General features: G+C 37.3%; 1 protein-coding gene across 30 annotated transcripts in view; it reads left to right on the forward strand.

Annotated features, from left to right (window-relative positions):
- The window catches only part of MAST4 (microtubule associated serine/threonine kinase family member 4), a 278614-nt gene that overhangs the window by 194850 nt on the left and 58764 nt on the right, over positions 1-25000 (forward strand). For 25 of the 30 annotated variants that reach the window (XM_085566676.1, XM_021534406.4, XM_085566678.1 and 22 more), the window contains 4 exons: positions 9381-9469; positions 20210-20279; positions 22667-22687; positions 23394-23472. In XM_085566676.1, coding sequence (XP_085422802.1) covers positions 9381-9469; positions 20210-20279; positions 22667-22687; positions 23394-23472 — 259 coding nt within the window. The remainder of the gene's footprint in view (positions 1-9380; positions 9470-20209; positions 20280-22666; positions 22688-23393; positions 23473-25000) is intronic. The other 5 variants (XM_085566677.1, XM_085566681.1, XM_085566694.1 and 2 more) reach the window with 1 other exon arrangement.

Genomic DNA, 25000 nt, shown 5'->3' on the forward strand with positions numbered 1-25000 from the left:
TTGGTAGTATTGCTAAAGGTTCGAAGACACCACATTTAATCCATCATGTGCAGCCTCATAGTTTTGAGAGCATGGGAGCTATCGGATTTATTAAAGAAGGAAAGAAGCATTCCTGTCCTGTCTGGACTTTACTGTTCTTTTGAATAATATACATAGTTTCTACTTAATTATAGGAGAAATGAGTCAAGTTTAATTATAATTGGAGGTTAAACCAGAAGAGAACTACTGAATTAGAAAATAAAACCATGTCTCCTTCAAGCAGCTCCCAATCTCCTACCCTTGAATTTTAGGATGCGATTAGTTTAGTTCTACTATTTGAAGAGTATGAGAAAAAAAGGTGGGGGAGGGGTGTGGAAAACAAAGGGGGGAAAACATAAAACTGTCTTTAAAATACTGTAAGATAATGTAGGAAAAAGTATTTCTAGGACTTTGTCTCTTAGTGGCTTTTCTCCTCGGTGAATCTCTGGAGTACAGCGCAAAGCAGACCATGTTTCATGTGATAAAGGGTGCTATGTAGACTTCTGTTTTAATAAGCTTCTGATTATTTGTATGTGAATATTGCCTTGGCAACATAAATTATTTTAATGGGTACCAAGAAATAGAGGAGGTTAAAAGGAAGATGAAGCACAATTTCCATTGCAAGAAGCAGGGCAAACAATGTAGTTTCTTGTTTTCTTCCCACAACTGGAAAAGGATTAGTAATTTTTGCGGTGTCTCTTAGACATCTACCAAGGAAGTACGCTGTTTTAGTCTGGCTGCATGTAACTACCTAATTTCAAAATATGACAGACTTTAACCCACTGGGATATTTTGAGTATTGATGACATGCAGACACTTTGACCCAAGACAAGCACTCCTTAAAGTTCTCTCAAAGTTATTTGGGGAATGTGCTCACTGCTACGTAGAGGCCTATATGGCTTATCCTGACCTGGTGATTCCTAAGTTAGGAACAATGCTGTTCTGAGCCAGTAAGAAGGGAAGAAGCTCAAGAGGAGGTAGTTCTAAGGGGAAAACAGAATGAGGAAGCTGGAGAGAAGGTGAAGAGGGTTTCACTGTGGTACGTAACTCGACAAACAGGTCTGTAATCTGGAGACACTCCCATGCTTTATCTAAATTCTGAACTCTGCTGACCTCAGTTTCAACCGGAGTTACAGAAAACTCAGGATATGTGCTTGGCTCTCTGGCAGTACTGAAATGTCTTGGGGGAATTGACTGTGGTTAGTCCTTGATTCTGGATGGATGTTGTTCAAAGGAAATATGGCTGCAACAGGACTCGTTTGTTTGTTGGTTTTATTTGGGGCTATTTTTTGAAGGGACTGACTGGGTAAAAGTATATTGACTGCTTTGTTGAATGTAAATGTGGAAAAGCTTACTGTTCCCCACTGAGGGGGGTGGAAGGGTGAGGAGATGGTCCCTCAGCTGAGGGGTCCCTTGACTGAGTCTGACTGCTTGTGTTGTGAGCAACAGGGCTTCTGCCTAGCTCCTGGACCAGGGACAGAGCCAGTGGAAGCATAGCCTGTGACACTGTGTGTACTACAGCCTTGCAGACAGCATGCCAGCCTGAGGTGAAGTGGTGGCTCCAGAGGAAATGGCATCCAAGATCCTGACTCACCTCCATCTGCTCCCACAGTTTCTCCCAAGCTGTTAACAACCAGCAGTGGGTCAGAGTGAGAAACATCCTGCCCCAGCCTTTCTAACTTGGTAGAAAAGTCTGGCTGCATTCTTGGCTCAAGAGATGCACCAGGATGTTGTAGTTACAATATGGAATGATAAGGGTTAATGTAAACTGTAGGGGATGGCCCAAAAGCACAAGGAGGCCTCTTTTTTGAACCTCTTGTCTGCAGCCTAGATAGGCATGCCCTCTGGTAAATAGGTATTTCCTGTCTAATGAAAACAGTTTCTGCACTATTACCTCCTACGAAAGTCAAGGCACTACTTCATTTAGTTAATGCCTCCAAACCAGTGATGCTGTGATCTTAATAGGTGTGATGTATGACTTTTTTTTAAGATAAGGCTTGTTATATATGATAAACCCCTCATTGTGGCTACTGATTTTGGCTTTTTTCAGTTAGACCTTTTTTTGTTTCTTTGTTTGATTTGACTGTTGTTCTGTTGTTTTGTTTTTCGTGGTTTTTTGTTTGTTTGTTTTTTGGTGGGTTTTTTTGCATGTTCTGAATTACTTAGCATGCAGATAATCATACTTAACAATAATTTAGGCCAGCCCTGCATGTTTTTCCTCTACGTTTCGTGCTAGCTTCCTGATACCCCTCTATTTTGAATTAATAACATTTTTGTATCAAAGAATTTAGTTAAATTTCTCAGTATGGTAGGAGACACCTAGTAACTTGGGTTATTTCCTTTGTCAGAATACAAAATAAAGTATAAATTCAAGAAACAGTAGGATTTAAATGATCCTCATGATCATGTTCTCAATAGGTTGTATGATGTGAAGATGCAAAAACATAATTTTGGGTGTAATAAAGCAGAATTATTCAGTGGCCCAGTAGTTTTTCATCCTGAGCATTCTTTTTGTATGTACTCCTCTGCATACTCACTTTGGTTGCAGTACAGACTTTAAGTTTTGTGCAGCTATTTTATGAATATTGTACAACTATGGAGTTAGTAGTTAGCTTAATACTCATTTTTTGTTACTGTAGAGATGAATGTGAGTTAAATGTGAATCAGTGGGTTTAGGAAGGTTCAGGACAGATAGAAGTATGTAATTTGAAATCTGTAGAAGAAATTCAGATTTCTTGTAACTACTGATAATTCTCCTTTGTAAGAAGAAGAAAAATTATGGATCAAAATTGACTAGAGTAAAAGTGAGAGCAGTCAGTGAGGCTGAAGACACTGAACATACTCAACCAGCAAGGTCAGTTGAGAAGGCGTAATGACCTTGTTATTTGTATTGTAAGACTCTAGTTTAAAGGAGATTGAGAAGCCCTTCTCAGTGTAAAAAGTCTTTGTGTAAGTCTCCCTCAGGTCTGGTCACTAGAGACTTGGCAGATATTTTTACAATTCTGTGATTTTTTTCCTGGTGTCTGTTTTTGCAGTGATGCTGTCTTGCATGCAGTTTTAGGTTAGTTTCATAAACTTCAGGCAGTTTATGAAAAAGGTGATCATAGATCTAATTGATTTCATTTTACGTTTTATTTTCCCTGTAATTTTTTTTTTTTTAGAAATATGAAGAAAAATACCAAAATCTCTTCTTTTGTATGATTGAGGAAAGGTGGAATTCTGATGGCATAGTGGCATGCTGGTGATTGGTATTAATGGTAGGGAGAAGGGTGTTGCATGCACGTTTTTCAGAATTTAGAGAAGACCTTTAGCTTACTGCCCATGTTTATCTGGCCTGTAGCCAAAGCTAAAGGAGTCAGCGTAGTGTTGCAAAGGCTCAATCAAGACAAACCACCAAACTAGGGCTGCAAGCAGCTGCATCTTGGTGTGCTATTTTCATTATGTTTTGACAGCACTCATTTCTTTAGACTAAAACTCACCTTACTTAAGTTGACTAAACCTCACGTACAAAAGAGGAAAATCTGAATCCCTCCCTCCTCCCTCCATTATAACACTTAAAATTTAAATCCCAATAGCCTATTTTCCCCAGCACATTACAGAGTGATATAGAAAAATTCCTCATAGAGAGTGTATATGGTAAGTAGAATGTTTGACTGTACCTGCAATGATGTAAAGGTAGGATGTAAGATATATATATATATTTGTCATATATGCATACATTTTATGCATACAAATATTAATGTGTGTCTGTATATGGATATATACACATCTATATACACATACCAAATTTGGAGAGTGTATATGCAGACATACAGTCTAGGTAAAATATATCAGAAAATACTACAAGGTAATAGATTGATATGAATGTGAAATTCTAACAGCCTTTAAAAGACTAAAATGAAAGTTCTGTGTGTTATTGATGCTATATTTTACTTGCATTCAGATGGTTTGCACCCTTCTCCAAGTTACTGTATCACCTTGAAATTTTTAGTCAGAGAGGAAATAACTCAAAATTGGAAACCTTTGCTTCCTTACTCTTTAGCCTTAACTAGCTTTAAGTTTGAACAAGGTAGCAGTCATAATCTCTGGATGGAGTCTCTTGATTGTCCCAATGTAACTCTAATTCTGCAGTATTCAGTGAGGAAGGTTCTCTGCTGATTTGTTACCTTGCATAAAGCAATCTAGTTGTGAACTGGTGCTAAGTGCAGGCTGTGTGTTACTTTGACTTTCTGGGTCTGCAGATGCTTCATCAAACATGAGCTTCAAGGCTACTTTTGACAAGGAAGCTGCTTGCAGTATCGGTGTGTGTTATGTCTTCAAGGCAGCTGTTTTTTGCATTTATTCCAGTTATTTTCCCACTGAACTTATCTGGGTTCTGGAGCACATAGAGGTACTCAGTGAACTGCTTTTTAATGCAGAAAGCTGCCTCTTTAAAAGCAAAGTAAACCAAACCAACCAGCCAAAATAGCCAAGACAAACTAAATTCCTCGCTTCAAATGTTCTGGGTTTTTCTAAGTGCAGTGTGCACTGTTCAATGACTCTTCAGTTTTAATGTTGCTGAAGATAATAACTACGAAGTCATACCTTGGCTACCTTCATAGAAAGTTAAATATAACTGAAATAGAACTTAAATTTAACTTTCCTGTATAACCAAAGTCGCAACATGTGAAGTCTTGCTAGGGACAGTATGTTCCTGCTGGGGTAGTTTTCAACCATGCAGTTTTAACACCAGAAAAATTATAACACCTTTTTTCTATCCCTGGAGCCTTTATAGGAAGGCTGGCCCTGCATTATTACTGTCTCATGTGTGCCTGGTTAGGCTTCGAATTCTGGGTATGGCAGTAACTTAATTTCTTTGTGCTTGTATTGGCAAGTGAAAATTTATTTGCAGCCTCTTCTTAGAGTGGGAGAAATCCCCTTCTTATCTTTGCCTCCATTAAGATGGTGTGGAGTAGTGCTGTGCTCAGCATAGCCTGTGAGAGGTAGTGAACACCTCAAATACATCTTCATTACAAGTGTGAATATTAATAAATGAGGATGGTGAAATGAAATAATTACAAATTATAAAGGCTGCTGCCATATTTCCCATGAAAAGCTTGGCAAACCTGGCTCTAACAAAATAGCCAGCTTTCCCTACTTTTTTTGAATAAATAAAAGTTATTAACCTTCACTGATAGTAATTTGTTCATCTTTTAGCCCTCATTCAGAGGAAGAAATTTCCATTTCAGTGCATATCTTTCACAACTATTGCCATTTCTTGCTTACTGTACCCGAAACCTCTGTTTCAGCTCTTGATGAAGTATTGTCTGTCCTAGAAGCACTGCATTTCTGCTTCAGCTTTTTATTCTGTTTAGTGTTTCTAGGAGATCGTGGAATGTAACTCTGTTTTAACAACCATACTCTTACTCAAGTCTTGTGCTTTACTGATTTCAGTCTTACTGTTCCCCTCATTTCTACCCAAATAGCTTTTGCCTGATAATGGGAAGAATTGTGGCTTTTTAAGGAGCAAAGTAATCAAGCTTGATGCAACTGGATTGCATCTTTCAGCAGCTGTGCTGTTCACCCTAGCTTTGTTACAATAGAAGTTTAGCAAAAGCGCTTTCTATGTAGTGTGTTCTGTCTGTTTTATCATCAGTGCTTCTCATCAGAAACGTTGTCTGTAGCAGTTGGAGAAGTGACTTGGAGTTAGTGCATTGGGAATGATACTGGAGCTAAGGTGAAGGAGGAATTCCCCCACAGTGAGACATGGTGAGAAGTCAGAATGGGGATGAGAAGAGTGAGTGGGCAGGAGTGTCAGTGGCAGAGAGCAGGAGGTATGACAGAACCTGTCTTGGGGGGGGAAGATTTGAGAAACAGATAGGAAATTATGAATTGGATTCTAAGTAGTAGTACCGTTCGTCGAGGGCACTGCTGATACAGTGTAAGGTTAATGACTTCCACATAGGTAGTCACCCAAGAGGAAGTCCAGAAGGATACTTGTGGGACAGAGAAGGTGGCAAAGGGCAACAAATGTAAACTTTCTGTTCTATTCAAGTTTTTCTGCACTCCCCAAAGTTCAGTTATTGTTAAATGGGACTATTTTTTTTTTTTTCTGTGTTCTCTCCTGTTCTTTTTCATCTTGTAAAAAGGTCTTCTTTTTTAAAAAAAAAGAATATTCTAAGCTTTGCATCTTACCAGCTTCCTAGCTTACTTGTCTCTTCTTGGCATGTGACCTGATCACAGCATGAAATTCAAGGCTTAGAGAATTGCATTTTGGGGGTTAGTGCTCCGTGGTTTACCAAGGTTTATATTTCCCTAAATTACAATCCCTGTAGAGTGTTCCTGCGTGGCTATAACTTTACTTCAGACAAAGAAGGTTTATTTCAGGGCTGCCTCTTATCAATTGGCTTATCTTGTCAGATTTGAATGGGAGAAGAATAGTTTTATGAAAACAATAGAAGGAGAAAGTTACGTGATGTGTTCAGAGATCTAGAAAAAACAATTTTGTCTTAAAATGGTTTTAACTTCTGAGATTCTTTTGTATAAGGAAGATTGCTGTTTCAAGGCTAAATACAGTTCAGTAAGTAATGCATTGATACTTTTGTGCCAGCCTGCTTCCCTGTATTTGTGGAATTCTGACAGCTTAGATCATCTTTCAAGGTTCCCTGAAGTATATTTTTTTTTCATCCACAAAATCCTTCTTTTATAGTAGCATTATTTTGGGGAAGGAATTGTGTTTCACCAATTATACAGGATGGATTACATTGTTTCAAAATCTTTGTGAAGCACAATTGAAAAACAAAGCTTACAGTGAGTGCTCTAGGATGGATTTGTCCTTCCATGCAGTGAGTTGCATCTTACCTTACTGGTAAGGCAAATAGAGGAGAACTTAATGTATTTTATTTTTTATTTCTTAATAGAACATTTCATTTGAGTATGATGGAAGATAAATTATCTCTGCAGCCACATCTGAGCAAGTAGCAAACATGTTTTGCAATGGCAGCTGGGGGGAAAGATTTCTCATTGTGTAATATCAATCTTGATATTGAAGGTAATGCCATCATACTCTCCGGAGTATTAAAAATACACAGCTTCCAAAAAAAACCCACCAAAGATAAATTTAATTAGTTGTTTTTGATAATGATTTGTGAAAGACATTGCACATTCAACTGAGAAATGTAAAGTTTGGATATTAATGTAGAAGTAAATACAAGGCATTTGTTTATTTACATAGGAAATTCTGGCAAGAGTGATAGAAGTCTCAATTTCTAAAAGTAAGGTCAAGGGACAAGTAAGTGCCAGGAATGATACATGTAGCAAAACCTGTGAAGAGTATCTAAAAATTTTGTGCTTTAAATTTATTACTTGCTTTTGCCAGAATATGTGGTGGTTCTTTACATCTCAGATTTTAGCCATTAAAAACTTATTTTCAGGTCACGTCATGGGTCCTCTGAGCCCCAGCCTGCATCACAGATATTGGTGATACCATCACATCATTGTGGATAGATGCAATCTGTGTGTCTTTTAATGAATGTCTAATGAGTACCAGAAATTTTAGATTGGAGAACTGCAACAGTTAATCAAGCTTTTAAAACAAGAGTAGCAGAAAAGGGGAGGAAATTTAGCAAATATATAGTGACATTGCATGAAGCCATAAGGAAAATTTTGGACCATTCTTTGATAAGAGGAATTCAATGACTTTACCTGGACAAATTTAGAGAAGGGGGCAAACAATTAAGACTTTGTTGTCTAATGGAATATGGAATATTTGCTCAGATTTTGTGATTGAAAAGGTAGAAATTAATCTAGACAGATTGCTAAAAACATGTTTATAATTCCACATTTAAAAAGTTCTTCCTTTTTGTTTGGCTTAGAAATGTCAGTGCATGTTTTGAGTAAGTTTTGACTTTTCTAGTACTCCAGATATGAAACTTGCAATAATTTTGTACATTCTTTTCTTAAAATGATCTACAGTATTGATACAGTTGAAAGTTATATCACTGTAATAATTAAGTAATGTGGCAAAACTTTGTGTGGTGTGCAGATGGATTTTGTATTAACCTGTTAGAGATTTGGAAGTGGCAGTCTTGCTGTTTCAAAAAGCATTTTTGAAGGGGAGAGTGATCTTAGTGTTTGACTTCTTTTGCATTTTGAAAATACCATCTGTACTGATTTCATACTCAACTTTTCCTCTTTTTTTTTTTTTTCCTTTATTTTCCTTGTCGTCTGTATTACTTTGGAGTACTTCTGCATCTGTTTTTCTATTAAACTCCATTCTTTTGCACTTTATTCAACTACTATATCAAGACTAATTAGTGTTGCTTTCTGGCTGCTACATAATGAGAGATCCTCATAATGTTACAAAATTCATTTTTTGAGATGTCTACAAGTAAGATCTGAATCTGCTTCTCTTGCAGTCTGCTTTGATAATTAAATGATTTTGTGTATAAACTTTCCCCATTTTAGTAGTTTGGAATTTTTCTAAAACTTTACAGAAAAGTTCTGATTGTAGAGCTGCAAACATTAGCATATGCACTTCAGTCTGTTCACAGCTAAGGTCTCTTAGTTCAGGATAATATTTTCCTTCTGCATTAATGTTTGTAGTGTTGGGGATTTATGTTTATAAAAATATTCTTTATAGTAGAATAAGGGAAGAAGAAAGCAACATCTGCCAACTAATATATAAAAACTGTATTATGTGTTTACAAAAAATACCTCCTTCCCAAGTTTAATCGATGTGTTAATTTACTTCTTATCTTGTTTAATGATCTTGTGTTATGGGAAATTAGTGGCTTTGCAAATGAAAAATGTATGAGTAAAAAAATACATTTATCTTCTTAGTTATAATCTGTTCCATTGACAAAAGGCGCAGATACGAAATTTATCTCAATAATTAGATTTATAATTATTATACCATTCTCAGATTGATAATTCTTGCTCTCCCTGGCATGTAATTTCAAGATACAGTTAATGAAATAGAAATAGTTTTAGTTGTTGAATGGTAATTGTAAACCTGAGATTATGTTTCACATTATATTTATTTTTATATTTTGTAAAAGCACATAGCAGAGAAATAAGCTGTAGTCAGAGAAAAATATTTTGTTAAGTACCCTACAGGGAAATTCTGGTCATTGCACAGAACAGCAAACATGTGCAAGCTTGAAAAGTATCCATGGTGTATTTTCTTTGAAAACTTCTGGTTTTGCCATTATCCGTTATTATCATAGACTTCCTGGACATGCCTACAAAAACAATAATAGCACTGATTTTTTATAGGAAACTGGGAAGTCAAGGAACTCTGTATCAGAATCTCAAAACACCCGTATGTGGTACATACTGTATTTCTGATGCTAATGTCTTCTTTCCTCTCTTTTTGCCCACAGCTGTAGAACAAGTAACAGGAAGAGTTTGATGGGCAGTAGCCAATCTCCAGCTCTGCCTCGGCCTCATTCACCACTCTCAGCTCATACAGGTAATTTTAAAATTCTGCTACTATTGCTATTCTGAAATTCTTACAGTGTCTCTATAACTGAAGGAAAACATACTCTAATGTTCTTTTCACTGTTTGTAATAGCAAAAAGTTGGATTTCATCCCATCTGAATTCTGTTTTACCTTTAGATCCATAAATCCTGTGTTATGATCAGAAGCAGTCCAAAAATACCATGTAGCAATTTTTTATTTCTCCACCTTGCATTCTGGTAGATTTTCTCTCTTCCTGCTACCATAGCCCTGCCTATAGCTTGCACCGATGGTGATGTTAGTGGAGTCTGTATTACATTCTGTTTCTGGAACTTCTGCTCCCAATGTTTTATGGTGTCAGGCACTTTGATGGTAGTTGCTGTACTTCACTTTGCATGACAATAAATTGCTGATAATTTTGTTTTTCTTCTAAAACATCTGAAACACTTAAGGCTTGAATGAATGTCCATAAATAAATAGTTTATTTCTAATACTTGTGTTAATCTTTGAAAGTAACATTTTTAGCATATCACCTCATATTTCCACAAAGGTTTATTATCTTCTTATTTTTGAGGGTGCACTGGCTGTAGCTACAGGCTGAAATGAACGCACCACACTAATCCTTGTGTAATCAATGACTCTGAATACTCTAGAGAGCTGCTTGCAGAGAGATGCTAAACAAGAAGGTGCAGAGCTTGAATTCACATGAATTTTAGAAGTATATAAAGGCATCTCCAGTTTTCTTATGGAACTGTTAAAATATGGTGGTGATTTCCGCTCTCAGAAGCAGCTGTCACAAGTAGGAATCCAGGCAACATGAAAATTTGTAAAGAGCTCAAGTCAGTAGAGCATTTAAAACAAACAAAGTGAAATATGGCGCAGACTGTTTTGAAAATGAAAAATTAAATTTTGGAGTGTTTGGAATGCCATTTTGGGTCTCCCAAATACAGAAATTTCCATTTGGGGAAGAGATTGTGGTCACCATAAAAAGTGTCCTTGGTTTTGCTGTGCTGACTTGAGGAAAGCAGTAACAATGCTTGCTCTAGCATGTCTACTGCTGTAAATGGCTCTACCATCTGTAAGATTAAGTGTAAGCGGTTCTCTTCCATAAACTCAGCAGTATGTACTCTTTATTCAAAAATATATTACAGAAATCTGACAACTTCTCCATTACACAGGATACAGTAGGTTCTCTTATGTGGAGACTTCCAAAGGCATGTGTGCTAGACACTTGAGCAGCACTAGTAAATCTCATTGTAAATCTCATCACATATATGAGATGAATATTTGCATGTGCATGGCCAGCTCTGTTACTAGCTTGCTTCTGTAAATGGATAATTAAATATTCATGCAACTGTTGGCTCTTACCTCGGCTGGCTAATGTGCCTAGACAAGTCTGTACATCAAATCCCTGTGAATGTCATCTTAATCCAGACAAATAAAATCATATGCAAATTTAGTAAATTAAAAACTTTCCTCTATATAGGCAGTAGGAGTTCAGTGTTTCAAGTGTTTAATGTCTATAAATCTGTGAGAATGTCAGACTTGAGAGGCTAATTTATAGTGATCCTGCTATTTCTGTGTTGTCAGAGCTGCCAGGTGTTAAACTGCCCTGGCTTCTGCACATTCAAATTGCCTTCCTGCTCTCTGTGGTGATCTGGACTGAAGGCCTCTTTCCTTGTCAAGTGTCGTAGAGGGACCTTACAAAAGTTCGTGAGAGCTGTATAACTTGCCAGGTTTATTCTTCTTGGCCCTCCTTGGCTGAGAGGAATTACTTACAAGTCAAAGAGTACTCTTTGACTCCACTGAGAGAGCCTGGTATATCTCCTGTCCAGCTATAGAAAATTTTAGGATCTTTTTGAATCTGACATTCTCTTAGAAAAGTTGTTTAAATTGGAAGTTTTTACTTTGCAGCCTGCTACTTTACAGCCAGATCATCTGCCTGGAGCATGTACCTCAAGATTTAAATTTCAGAGGGACTGAAGATGATCCTCTGAAAAACCTTCATATATTTCTTATTAATGTGTGCTGTTGGAAGAGGAAACAATAGAAGAGGGAGAGGCAAACAAACGAGTTTCCAGACCTTGAGGAGCATGTAGCAAGCTGAATGTGCAGCAAAGTATCAGTGCTTGCATTTAATGAAAACAGGTTTATTCATCAGACTGTTCTTGGCTAAAGTGTGGTAATAACATGAATTTTTGACAGATATGTTCTAGTGAGATTATGCAGAATGTGGAGGACATCCCAAGCACATGCTCTAGAGAAGTTTTTCTTGTGTATTTTTAGAGTTCTGTTTCATTCATGCAATCTGCCCAGGTGAATGCGGGCTGAGGATCAGCTTGCATGGATGTTAACATCTGATTTAACTTTGTGAGACCATTGCACAATTTCTTGTCACTGGGTTATTAAAAGAATGCTGATTCTTTCATTTGCTTTTAAAGGACTCAGTCTAACTAATGAGAAAGCCAGGAACTTTAGGCATTGAGGACTCTTTTAGTATCACCTGTCATAGCAATCTTTAACTTTGTCACATTGCATGATAGGCTTTTTCTTCTACTGGATCCCACTCCTGTACTCCCTACTCTCAGGTGCTCCATCCATCTCTGGGGAGAGCCTGTTGTTGCTCTTACTGAAAAGAGTTCCACTCATTGCTCTTACTTAAGTGGACTAGGTTCTTAATGTTTGTACCATCTTAGTTGCCAGCTGGGGTTATAGGACAACAAAGTGATAAAAACCTGTCATTATAACTAAGTACTGTGCAGCTGCTTGCCCTGTCACCCCCCTACAACAGGTAGAAAAATTAGAAAAAAAATTGAAAGTAAAACTAATGAGTTGAGATTAGAACAGTTTAGTAATTGAAACGAAACAAAAAAATACAATATTACTACTGCACAATACAACTGTTTACCAGCTGCTGACCAGTGCCCAGCCCCCAGCAGCAGTCATCCCCTCCTGGCCAGCTCCCTGCAGCTCACATCCTGGACACAATGTTCTGTGGTGTGGAACATCCCTTTGGCCTGTTCAGGTCAGCTGTCCCAGCCGTGCTGCCTCGCAGTGTCTCGTGCACGTGTCCACTGGCAGGGAATGGGATGCTGAAGGTCCTTGGCTAAGGGTCAGCGCTGCTCAGCAGCAGCTAAAACATCAGTGTGCTACCAGCATTGCTCTCATGCTGGATCCAAAACACAGCACTGAACCAGTGAAGAAAATTCTATCCCAGCCAAAATCAGCATACCCTTTACTCTAGATTGTTCAAGTTGAGTAGATTCAAAATTGTTACACTCTTGAAAATCCACCCAGGATCAATTTCTTTTAGTTATCATCTTAATAATCTTAGTGTTATCCTCAGTTTTGTGTATAGTCCTAATGAGATGGTTGGCATTGCTTGGGAATTCATTGCCCCAGAGGCATCTGAAGGGAGTCTTTTAACACCCTTGGATTCCCTAATAACCTTTTCTCTTCAAAGTTAATTCATAGCTTGTTGTAAGCAAGTTGAATACATACTCAGTTACGTCTGCATGGCATGCTTGAAGTGATTTTATTTGGACCACTAGTTTAAGCTACCTGGGTTTTTTTTCCCCAGAGATCCCCCATGTCTGAGGACAGAAAAGTACTGTGAGTCCTCTGTGTCAAATGTAGCAAAGTGAGTGAAGGTGTGTTCTAGCATCTCAAGGTGGAGCTGTCTTACAGTGCTCCTGCCAATACCTGTGACTTTGCTCAAAAATATTTTCATTTTTGGTATTTACAGACCAATAATTTAGAGATCTAGCTGCACCTTTGGAAGCAATGTACCATTACTTCAGGTCTGTTGAAGAGCTCAGGTAGCTATTATTTAATCATAAACTGGGTTTGAGTTAGATTAGATGTGAATCGGATTACTCTATTTTAGAGGATGAGCATGTTGAATGTAAGCATAGTTCTTCAAGTGCATTTTATACCTATGTTCTTCCTTGTAGTCCTGTTTTTCATCCAGATGCAGTCTGAACTGGAGGTATCAGCTATTCTGTAGTTTAGATAGGTGTTCTTTGAGAAGGACTGGCGGCCCAAGTTTAGGGTAATACTAATTGCCCCATATGAGAAAGTCTAATATAGAGATCTCAGGCAAATTATCCCCCTACAGTTTTCATGGTTTACTCTGGAGATAATATAAATTTTTTTCCTACAAGGGAGTTTGTTGTTAATCTTTACAGATGCAAGCTGATTTGGACAAACACTGAATACTTACATGCAATTTTTTAACTGTTAACCATACCATCCCAGTCATACTCAAATTCATATCAGATGGTAGTGAGATAACACCACACTTATGAAGTAAGTAGACTGTGCAGAGTGCAAGTAGTGCATGAGTGGCACTGGTCAGGGAAGGACAGATTTCTTTGTAAGCAACAGTGACCATAGAAGCTCCTGGGCCACCCGAGACAGTTACTAGAGCAGTAAGTAGTCCAAGGACTAGGAGCACACAGGGAGGTGTAAGGTCTGAGACTGAGCATAATAAATGGGATATGAAAAAGGCAGTGTGTACAGCCAATACAATATATCTCTGTTATGTATGTTAATTGCTTATACAGTGTGTGCAAGTCCATTTTCCTTTATGCAGGAGTTGTAGCTGCTTGCAGAGATAATTTCTGTCTGTAAAATCAGACTTTGATTTGCAGCTGAAGTCTCTTGCCATGCCTTATGAATACATGTACAGATCACACAGTATCAGCTTTTACTACATAAAGTGTTTCTATTTCTTGCAAAAATAGAAAACATGCTAGGTAATATCTTTAGGCTCATTAGCAACTGTCTTAGTTAGTGGTCTGGTCAACCTTTACCTTATGTATTTGGGCTGAAGGGTGTTAAACCTGCTGAAAAGTACTTCTAAGTTTTCCATGAGCTGTTGAATAAATAGAGAATTATGTGAAACTTTGTTGCAGCATTAGCTTGGATAGTACCTGGTCCCTATGTCATTAATGGGCTTTTCTACCTGACTGTCTGATGCTGTGTAGGCAGGTCATCTGCACCACCCAGGCTGCAAAGTGAATGATTATAATCTAAGCAAGTCAGGGCATTCAGGTGTCCCCACCTCAGAAGTCAAGGGAGCTTTTTCATGTGGCTGATACTAACCCCTAATGATTAATAGTCATATGTGATGCTTTGTACTTGTGTCTGCTGAAGGAGCAAGATTTAGCTGTTAGGAACAATGCCGTAAATTTTATTTGTCTGTATTTTAAGAATGTGGTGTTACTGAGATTACTAGGACAAGAATTGTAAGATAAGTAGGAAATAGTTTAAGGGTGTAAAGAGGCTTGTGCTAAAATGAGGAATATTATAAAGTGGGAGTGGAGGTTATCAGTTGAGTCATCAGGCTTTGTTTTTGTGGCCAAACATTTTATTGTTCTTATAAGTGGCACTGGCATAAAATTACTGTATCTTATACAAATTTGGAAGACATCCAGTATGAAATAGCATTGGGGAACTATGTTGAAGTGAGTGAATGACTGGAATAAAAAAGTATGAAATTGCAATATGACACATTTTGTACTGGAGGACCTGTAACAGAAATGTCTATGATAAACTGTGAACTATTACAAGGGACTCCTATTATAAGGAGTTTAGTTTAGGATCTGGCTGCATTTTATGGATAAAATGATGTTTGCAAGAACCAGTCTAGTGCAGCTTTGAAAATGAAATCTCAGCAGATGTATAAAGGAAGTAATTTTCATTTTAATTTGGAAAGATATCATGACACTGTACAGTGCCCTGGTTAGATTTCATCTGCAATACTGTATACATTTATTGTCATAATTATTCATGTGAGATTATGTGGGGAGAAGGGCTGATGGGATAGAGTGTGGGAGATTTCTGTATAAGACTGAAAGATATTACTTGCTTTCTGTAGTAACAGAAGACTGGAAGATGGTATTCTCATCTAAACCAGTCAGAGTTGCCTTTTTTTTCCCCCTTCACACGGTAGGAAGAGAAACACATTGGTCATAAACTAGAACATGAGGGGTCTTAAAGAATTGTCACCCAAGTATGGCAGGGACAAACCTAACTTTCTCTAAGAGATTGTATAAACAGGTATAAGGCCCCAAACAACTTGCTCAATGAAGTTGTTCATATACTCCGAGTAGCATACACAGGAGAAGTACTGTCAAGATATTTTCAAGAGGACAAAACAACAAAAACAACTTCACTGGCAACTTTAGAATATCAAAGAACTTGGGCATCAGGTTTAGTGCAACATTCAGTCAGCATAGAGCACTTCTCAAAGTGTTGACCAATTGAACTTAGCAAACGCTAAGTGTGATTGATTATAAGTTACTCAGAAATTCTAAGAAGAGGTAATTAGAAGAAGGAGAAGGAGGGAAAGACAAAAAAGATACAGAAGAGCTCCCGTACAGTAACCAGTCCCTGGGTTCCAGCAGTGTTCAGGCAGAACTTCCCCAAGGAGGTAGGGTCTAGACAATGCTGTGGCCTCGTATTCAGCTTTAAATACCCCTGGTCTTCCTGGGCCCTTTCCCCAGGTGGGATTTCCGGTCATTTGGCCATTCAGGAGCTGAGTTAGGGGCTCCAGCAACAGGCTCTAGGGGCAGGGCACTGCCTTGTCAGGGTAAGGTCTGACCTGCCCCTTTCCTCAGCACACATGCATCCCAAAATGCCTCGAGACATCAATCTTTCACAATAGGATTACGTGATGCGATTACTTAAAGCAAAAATAAAGTTCAAGAAAGTTTTATGTCTACTTGTAATCCTATTTCTAGGATTTTTCAGGCTTTTAGGTGGACATCAGTAGAGTGCTAGCTGTTTACACTTCGCATTCGCTATGTCAGGGCTCACTGCTTGCATCAGATTATTCTGTTTGAGAGATGTACTTCAGTTAGCAACATTGAAGCATAATAATCAACAAAGCTGTTTGCACCATATATTTTAAGGGAAAGAAAGACTATGCTTGTAAGTGAATGAGGCCCCATAGTGTATTGAAGTATGGAAGTGCTAAAAGCTGGGATATAAAGCAGGGTTCTGAATGTCAGATTTTGAAAGAAAACTGAAAGGAAAATAATACAGTATATCAATTACTCTGGCTACTGTAAAGTGCAGAATTACAAAAACAGATTTGTTAAAATAAAACTTTTTATTTAGTCTTTCTTTTAGGTGCAGTAAATGGCTATGTAAATTTCAAAACCTCATATACTAGTTTAAGGACAGGAGAAGAATATCTAAGTGTTAAGTTACATGCCGACAGAAATTAAATCCTGTAAAAATGGCACTCTCAGTATTTAAGTAGTGGTTGGAACATGTAGAACTTTCTTGCAGATGGATTTAAGGATCATACTGACCTTCCTTGCCATAGCTGAGGCAAGTTTTTTGCTAGTTTCAGGTATAATTAATCCAGATTTTTAAATAGCCTGAGCTTCTCACATTAAAATAATGGCCTGAGCTCCTCACTTTTTGGGCACCTGCAGAAGTATTCAGAATGATTCTACTGCCCTGCTGTATTTCTGCTGACTGATGCTGTTTGTTATGGTAAGAAAGTCAGACTGTAACTGCAGGTGTATGATGTCTTGTGTATTACTCAGCTCACACTCAGGGTTCACCACTATGTAAACTGATATTTGTTGTATTGTTGTATTAATGGGGCACTGATATACTGTGGTATATTTAAAAAAAATGAACTGGGTTAGTCTTTGATCCATCAGGAATTGGGGATAACAGTTATCATTAATCTGGTATTCCCTCTGTACTAACAGAAAGTCATTGCATCTGAAACTCTTTGTTTTGGAGGTAGACAGCTATTAAAAATACATTAATAGTATAGAGTGGCTGTAATATGCTTTTTTAAAAAGATTTGGAACATCTTTCCTCAGTGGCAAAGAAATAGGATTTCTTGAAGCTACTTGCAAAACAATCACAGTTTAATTGTCTTGATACAGTTTTCTTAACAATAGGTGCTTGCAAAATGAGTCACACTGTGTCTTGTTGTGAAGCAGAGTATTGTTTTGGTACGTTGATTGCCTATTCATTGTGTCTCCCAAAGGATGCTGGAGTTAATTATCTAATGTCTGGCCACCAGTCCAGTGTACTTTACTGAATCATACACTTGGGCAGTAATCTCACATAGACATACTATAGGACTAAAACATACAATACAAGCAGATTTCAAATAACATCAGGCTTTGACTCATCAGCAAGCCCTGCGCATATGGACAGAGAGGTAACTGGCACTGGGTTTTATTTGAAAGTCTTCCAGGTAGTGTCTTGCAGATGGGTGGGTGAATGCCTTGATAGATGGAGGTGTATGTAGGACTCTGTTTCCAACCTGTCTTGCTCCTCTGGAATACTACACCTTAAACCTGTATTGGCACTAGCTGTTTCTCCAGTCATTAGGGGTTTGTATTCTCATTGTTTGTTTCTAGGTTTGTCTGAGTTCTTACAACTTCTAGATAAACCTTTAGGATTTACTATCCAGGTATTATGTGTATGGTGTCATCAGTCTTGTTATTTTAAAAGCTGATTTGCTATTGAAAGTAGTGCTTACAAGTTGATTTTCCTAATAACAGGATCTGATGCTCTTCCTGAGTTGGACTTTGATTTCTTAAGGTTTTGTCTGTAAGGAAGTGATCTATGTTGATTGTAGCAACAGAGTTTGAAGCACTGTGACTCCACAAATCCAAATCCACAGTGATAGCTATAAAATTGCTGCATTATTTAATAATATTTTTATTCATGGTGAAGTTTTTGTGTATATTTTAACTCATGGACAGTAAGGTATGTCCTTGATGTGTGTTAAAAATATGTTTATATCCACATGTAACTTCAGCTAGCAAAAAAAAAAAAATAAAAGGAATTGATTTACAAAGCCACATATTCTGATATGTAAAACTGTTTCCTGGTTTCCTGTCAAAAGCTGTTTGTCTCACTATGTTAAGGCTAATTCTGTGCTCTTCTGCCAGAGTTCAAGGTAGTTTCCTTGTCTTTTTTACTTCTCTAAGCTACAACACACTCCAGATTACAGCTGATTTTTTTCTAGTGCAGCAGTTATGACTGTATTTTATCTGCATAGTGTTACAATTTTTTTCTTAGCGTATCTTTGTTAAATAATTTCTGGTAGCAGAAAAAAAAATCCAGCTAGCTGTTAAATTGAATGAACTGTTGCTCTCAGTAATTTGGTGTTACTGGTGATGTAGGGTAAGAATAAATTTTTTTTAGCCCCCAAGTAAAGATGGACTTCAGATTCCCTCTGCTGCAGCCCATTCAGAGAATGAAAATCCTTGCCTCCTTGAAATTATTGAGGCCCTCAGGAGTGTCTGAATGGTAATGAAGAAGCTTGGGTCTTGAGGGGATGCAGAGAATGTAGGAAGGACATAATTCTGCCATGATAGATTAATGGGAAAAAAAAAAAACTTGGAGATATTGGCCAGTGAGAGGGGAATCTATGTCTCTTGAGGCTGTGGAAAGAGCAGCTGCAAAAGCAGCTCAGAACATCTCAAAAAGCATCTTGCACCTGCTTCTAGACAGAAAAGGAGGGGAGTAGTGTGGTGATGTGTGTTGATAGCGGTGTTTGCCACCTTGCACTTGATGATTATGCTTTCCCATATAGAATTAATGCAATCTGTTATGGGCATCACTGTGACAAATGCAGTGTTCATTCAAACATTTGAATAACGGTCAAGGCCACTTGAAGCCCTTTAATGACTCAATTTTTTGTGCTGGCCTTTTCACACATAGGTAATAATTTTCTCCTCAAAAATTACATGTTGTTTCTAGCTGGTTGCATAGGAGCTGTTTTTTTTTATCAGTTGCTATTGTTACAGTCTCATTTATGTCCAAAAATAAAATGTTAGAACAAATGCATTACTTTTTTCTATTTTCTTGTATTGCTGCTACAGTAATTTTAAAGAAAAGTTTAAGGAAAGATTGGTTGTTAGATGTATGCCACTACTACTTTAAATTGGGTCCTTTTAGCTTGTTTAGAGAGGGGTTATTTGTTCTTTTTATTTGGTGTTTAGGTTTTTTGTGTGTTTAGGGGGTTATTTTGTAGGTTTTTGGTTATTTTAGAGGTCATTTTTATTCCTTCTAAAGGAAGGGATACAGTTTCTCCTCTAAATGTATGGGCTGAGGGGTGGACGTGGCAGTAGCAGCACTCAGCAGCTGCTGCCTTTCTGCACTTATGCTGGTCTACGGGAAGTGTTCTGTTAGCAAGGAGTAACAAACCCCAAAGTTGAAACCTATTCACACAATGCAGTTAAGGGAAAAGAAAGTTCAGTTCAGTTCTGCTTGTTTTGGAGATAGAAAAAATGAGCAATGAAAAAAAAATTGCAAGGAAGCCTGTGGAAATGCTGTAGAGTTTTTGCATATGAAGTCTAAATCTATTTGATAATTATTTTTCTATCTGTCATTATTTTGTATGATATTTTAAAAAACCAATCTTTTTTTTTGTCACATTAAAAACCTGTTCTTTCAAGCTAATGTACTGGTTTCTTTAAGCATTAATTATCAAATTGTTTTGAGAATTTTCACATTAAAACACTGAATGAACAGTTCTCTATGACTTACAAAATCCAGTCACTAAAATTCAGTATAAATGAAACATGAGTCAGAATAAGATTCTGTTTCAGAATTTATTTTCAGAGAGACTATGAAAAAAGAAATTCTGAAGTTAATTTCTAACCCACTGGAAATGCATGCATTATTATGTCTGAACATTTTTAATAGCTTCTCTTCAGCCCACCATCTAAAAATATTTTTTTTGTGTATCATCTCTAACAGGAAACAGTCCTCAAGACAGCCCTAGGAATTTCTCTCCCAGTGCCTCAGCTCACTTTTCTTTTGCACGAAGGTAAGAAAGAGCTTGTTTGTCGTATTCAACACATATTTTGCATTGAGGAAATGTTGTATGCAGGTACAAAAGATGATTGCAAATACATCTGTCAGGTCTGTCACTTAGAATAATAAGTATTAGCTTATTAATGTAAACCATTTTAAACCTCAGCGGCAGCAAACTACTAAATGTGTGATGCAATGTGAGCATATATTTTTGAATTTAAAAAAAATAATTTAATGATTTAGTTGTAATGAATCTGATTCAGACATTATTGTCTCACCTACTGAGATGTGGGGAAATTTCAAACTGCTTTGAAGGTTTCTTCCTACATATTTTTAATTACATAAGAAGTGCATTACTTATAAGATCACTCTAATACACGTCCTGATTTTACTGACAACAGCAATACCATTACCATACCTTGAATATCTTTCATTGACCTGCTTCAATATCTATACCAATGTCTGTGAGACAGTAAGCATTGTCACAGGAGTGTTGTGAGGATTAATTAATGTTAGTAGAATTTTTGAAGATCTAAAGTGAATTTGAAGTGATTTTTGAAGTAAATTATTATTAAATGAACCATAACCAAAGTTGATAGCGTATCATGGCAGACTGCCTATTTGTGCCAGTGTGGTTTCCCATCACTTAACACATTGTCACCTTACTGCAAATAATATGTTCATCAACTCTTACGTCTGTGAAGGTAGGCAGAGTTCATATGTTTAGCCAGGAGTATATATAAAAAACAAAATTGAAATGCTTAAGCAATGTCAAACATGTACCTGAGCTATAATTTGCCTGTAAAGTTTTAGTTACTTTATTTTTGGAGATCAATAAAGTAGCACACAAAAATTCTCAAAAGGAAGTGCAAGGAAATGGCTTACCTATTTTTATTAAAGCTGTGAAGGGGTGAAAACTTGCATAATTTTTTAACCTGAATCTATTACTTTGTGATAGTAGATCTTGTCAATCTTTCTAATAGCTGGTGATACTGGTTTTTAAATTATCTTAAGAAAGTTAAGTATTTCTTTTGAATCTACTTCCTCTTGATAGTTTTCCTTTTGTCAGAGATATTATCTCTTCAGAGATTACATTTGTTTGTGAGTGTATTTTTAGAATGATTTGTTAGCTCCAGAAATAGATTATAATGGAAAATGCAGATGTGAAAGATCGAGCATTGCTTAGAAATGCAGCAGCGGGATAGTTTTCCTTCCCCACCCATAATCAACGGAAATTTTAAAACATTATACTTTTGCCAACCTTAAAATTCAGAATTAATGGGAAAAAAATTGTTTTCCAGTGTTTCATTTGGATTTTGATATCTCTAAAGCCCTGTAGTGAGCTTTAAAGAGGTTATTTAACTGAAGGGAATTTCTCTGATTGAAAAGTATCTCACCACTTCAGTGGGATTCAAGAAATACTTAGAGCAGTTTTCTGTGGAAACTGGTTTTGTTCTGTGTTTATATTTAAAACGAACCTGTGAGTAGGTGACAGGACTGCCTTTTCTAGAGCTGCTGGAAAGTCAGTCAAGCCATACTTTAGGACAGAAGCAAGTGGTGTATCAAGAGTCCAGGCGAAAGTGCTGTAGGGGCTTTTCTCCCATAATCCCTTATGAATGCCTCCTGTTCGCCCATGTTTGCTTCCCAGATAACTTTCTGTGGTAGACTGTCTGCACCCTTGACAGGCTTTGTGTGTGATTCAAGTACCCTGTTCACTGTGAGTTACTCAATTAAGAAACACTTTCTTTCTCACAGATGCAGAATACAAGGGTCTCACTCATTTTTAAACACTGCCCTAATTCTTCCATTGTGAACAGCTAAGCCAAATGAAGAGAAAACTACTTTTAGACTGGTGCTTTCATCTAGAGGTATATCTTACATACCTGGATGAATAAGAGAATGTTAAAGAATGAATTAAGAACAAGATTATGGCAGAGGTGGAAGTTTTTTCCAGAGTTCATATTTGACATAATTCGGAGTTTCTAGCACATGTGCTTCTCACATTTAATACTAATAATGTACTGTAGTTCCTTTTCTTAAACTTTATGCATACAAAGTCTCAGCTTTCTGATTGTAGTATGTGGATGAATAAGTGAATGTATTGGAAAAAAGCAAGGGGCTTTTTAGACTTCTAACTTGAAGGAGGGGACCTCTTAAACCTCTGAGGTTTAAGATTCCTGATTTAACGTGACTTCAGTTCTTTGAAAATGCACTTCAATTAATCTTCAGTTCTTCAGAATTTCACTTTTTGTGTCAATCAGACTCGGGAGATATTTGTAAAACAGGTCTTCAGTTCTCCTTTCTGCACTGTAATACCGTTTGTTAATAAATCTTGGCCTGTTTTGTTATTTATATATTATTTTGCCTTTTTTTAACACATTTGATTAAATTATATTGCAGTCATGGGCATCGAAATGACAGGTAAATTCTACCTTCTCAAAAATCCACTTAGTTGGTTTTTTGTTTGCCATTTTGAATGTTGAAGTTCCATGTTGTCTTTGCGTAGATCACTTCAGACAATGAAGAACATACATCAGGCTTTGGTTATAATCTATATTTTATTTTTTTATTCTGAGTGAGCATGATTTTTTTCTGAGGATTTGTTTTTCCTGATTCATGTATGTAACATTTAACATTTAGACTTGGTTTTACCTAATCATTAGCCTGCTAGTTTGCTGATATCCTCGCTGATGTCACTGAAGAATGCACTGCCTTTCTGTCTCAATCAGACTGTGATGATTATTCTGTGGATCAGAGCACAGTGGTCTGCATTTGTTCACAAATTTTTTAATTTGCTTCTCATTAATTTTCATGTTATGTACCTAAAAGTTGTGAGCTTCTTGTTAATTTCTCTTTGTATTAGATACGAAGTCTGTGGAGCTGTTCATTCTCTTTGTGGTTGTTTCATCTCATAGATTTTTAACTATAAAGAAAACCACAGTAAAAATAATTAATCCTTGGTGAATGCTTGTTTACTGTGGTGCTCTGTGGAAGTATACTGTTTGTTAAAACCCCTATTTGTATCATGCTTTTGGGATGCAGTTTTACACAGTAATACTTAAACAGATGTTACTGCATTAGAATACTGCAGTGTTCATTTCACTAACCTCCATTTCATAACTTCCAGGACTGATGGTCGCCGCTGGTCTTTGGCTTCTCTCCCTTCTTCTGGCTATGGTACAAATACACCCAGCTCAACTGTTTCTGTAAGTATCTTACAGAATACTTTTTTTTTTTTGCTGTGCTGGTAGATGTCTTTTGCATGCTTTAGCTTGTCAAATGTAGCATGCTTCTCTTAGAAGAAGACAGTGTAGGTTTTGGTGTGTGTGATAGACATAGAACTAACACATGATAGGAAGCTGCTTTACTTCCCTGAAATAGAAGAAAACTTTACACAATGTATACTTTGCTTAGAGATAATTTTTTGGTAGTGAATAGCGTTCAACTGCCCCCTTTAGATCTGCCTTATTTTAACCATATAATAGTTAGGTATTAAGTCTTAACTGAGGTTGCCTTGATGACAGGAAGAAAGAGAAACTCTCTATGGCAGGGTTGATCTGTCCTGGGTTAGACTGCTATTTTAGGATGAGATGAATCACACATTAGCCTTTCTTTTCCTTGGGCAATTGTGAGATGTTAGTGCATGATAATAGGTTAGATACCTTGCCTTTTAGATGGCTGTAGTCAGAATAAAAATAATCCTTTGGGATGCGTAATAGAATAAGTTTGGTCCAAAAGGTAAAATTTAGTTTACTGATTTTTACCTTTTGTACCAGGTGTTTCAGTGTGATTTTGGTGGTTTAAAAAACAGCTGGGAGTTAAACTTCAAATAGGTCACCTCCATTTTCCCCAACCTGCTCTGGTCAGAGAGGGATAAAGGCAGAGACTATGGGTTGAGATAACTACAGCAGAGACTGTGGGTTGTGGTAACAGAAAACTGTCAGCTAAAGAGTAGGAAATGTACAGTAATGGCAACAATATTAATAACAAAATTTACAAAAGAGAAGGTGCTTTACACACAAAAGGTGCTCAGCGCCTCAGCTCAGTTCTGTGTGGCTGCTGAGACAAAGACAAAATGGCATTTGCTCTTTGCAGGTTGTGTTCCCCATCCCCGAGGCTGGAAAAAGAAACAATGAGGGACAAATCTCCAAAAGAGCTGGGTTGTTCATGTCTTGCTGTCTGTCATCAGACTGCTGGGCTCAGCTGTGGTTGTCAGTATTCAGCTGGGTTTAGTTCAGCTCTCCTCAGGCTTGCTTCTGCCAGTCTTGTGTCAGCCCCCCATCATACCTGTACATGTCATATGCCACAGGGATCCTGCTCCAGGTCTTGGGAGCTGGCCATGGGAGAAACACCAGCCTCTACTTTGTGTGTCTGCACATTTCTGTGCTAGAGAGGAATGACAGTCTCATGTTACAATCTAGAGCAAAGCTCTTGGTTGTGGTAGTCACACCTGAGAGACTGTGGAGAATGCCTGCTTTGGAAATAGCAAATAGAGTTGACATTTTGACAGTTAGAGCACATAAATGCAGTGGAAGACTTGGTTGGTGGCAACTATGGCTTGTCAATGTTTTATGCCTTATATGCCTATAAAAGGTATTTTACCTTTTATGAATAGCCCATTTTACTGAGTGGGTAGTAACTGATTTTTTTAAGCTGTTTCTTTGACAATTAAAATAGGCTTTCTCTTCCTACTTCCAGTGGCTTTGTTCAGTTTCTTTTGTGAAACAATTGAAT

The sequence above is a fragment of the Lonchura striata genome, chromosome Z (assembly GCF_050655825.1).
Source record: "Lonchura striata isolate lonStrDom1 chromosome Z, ASM5065582v1, whole genome shotgun sequence".
Taxonomy (NCBI): Eukaryota; Metazoa; Chordata; class Aves; order Passeriformes; family Estrildidae; genus Lonchura; species Lonchura striata.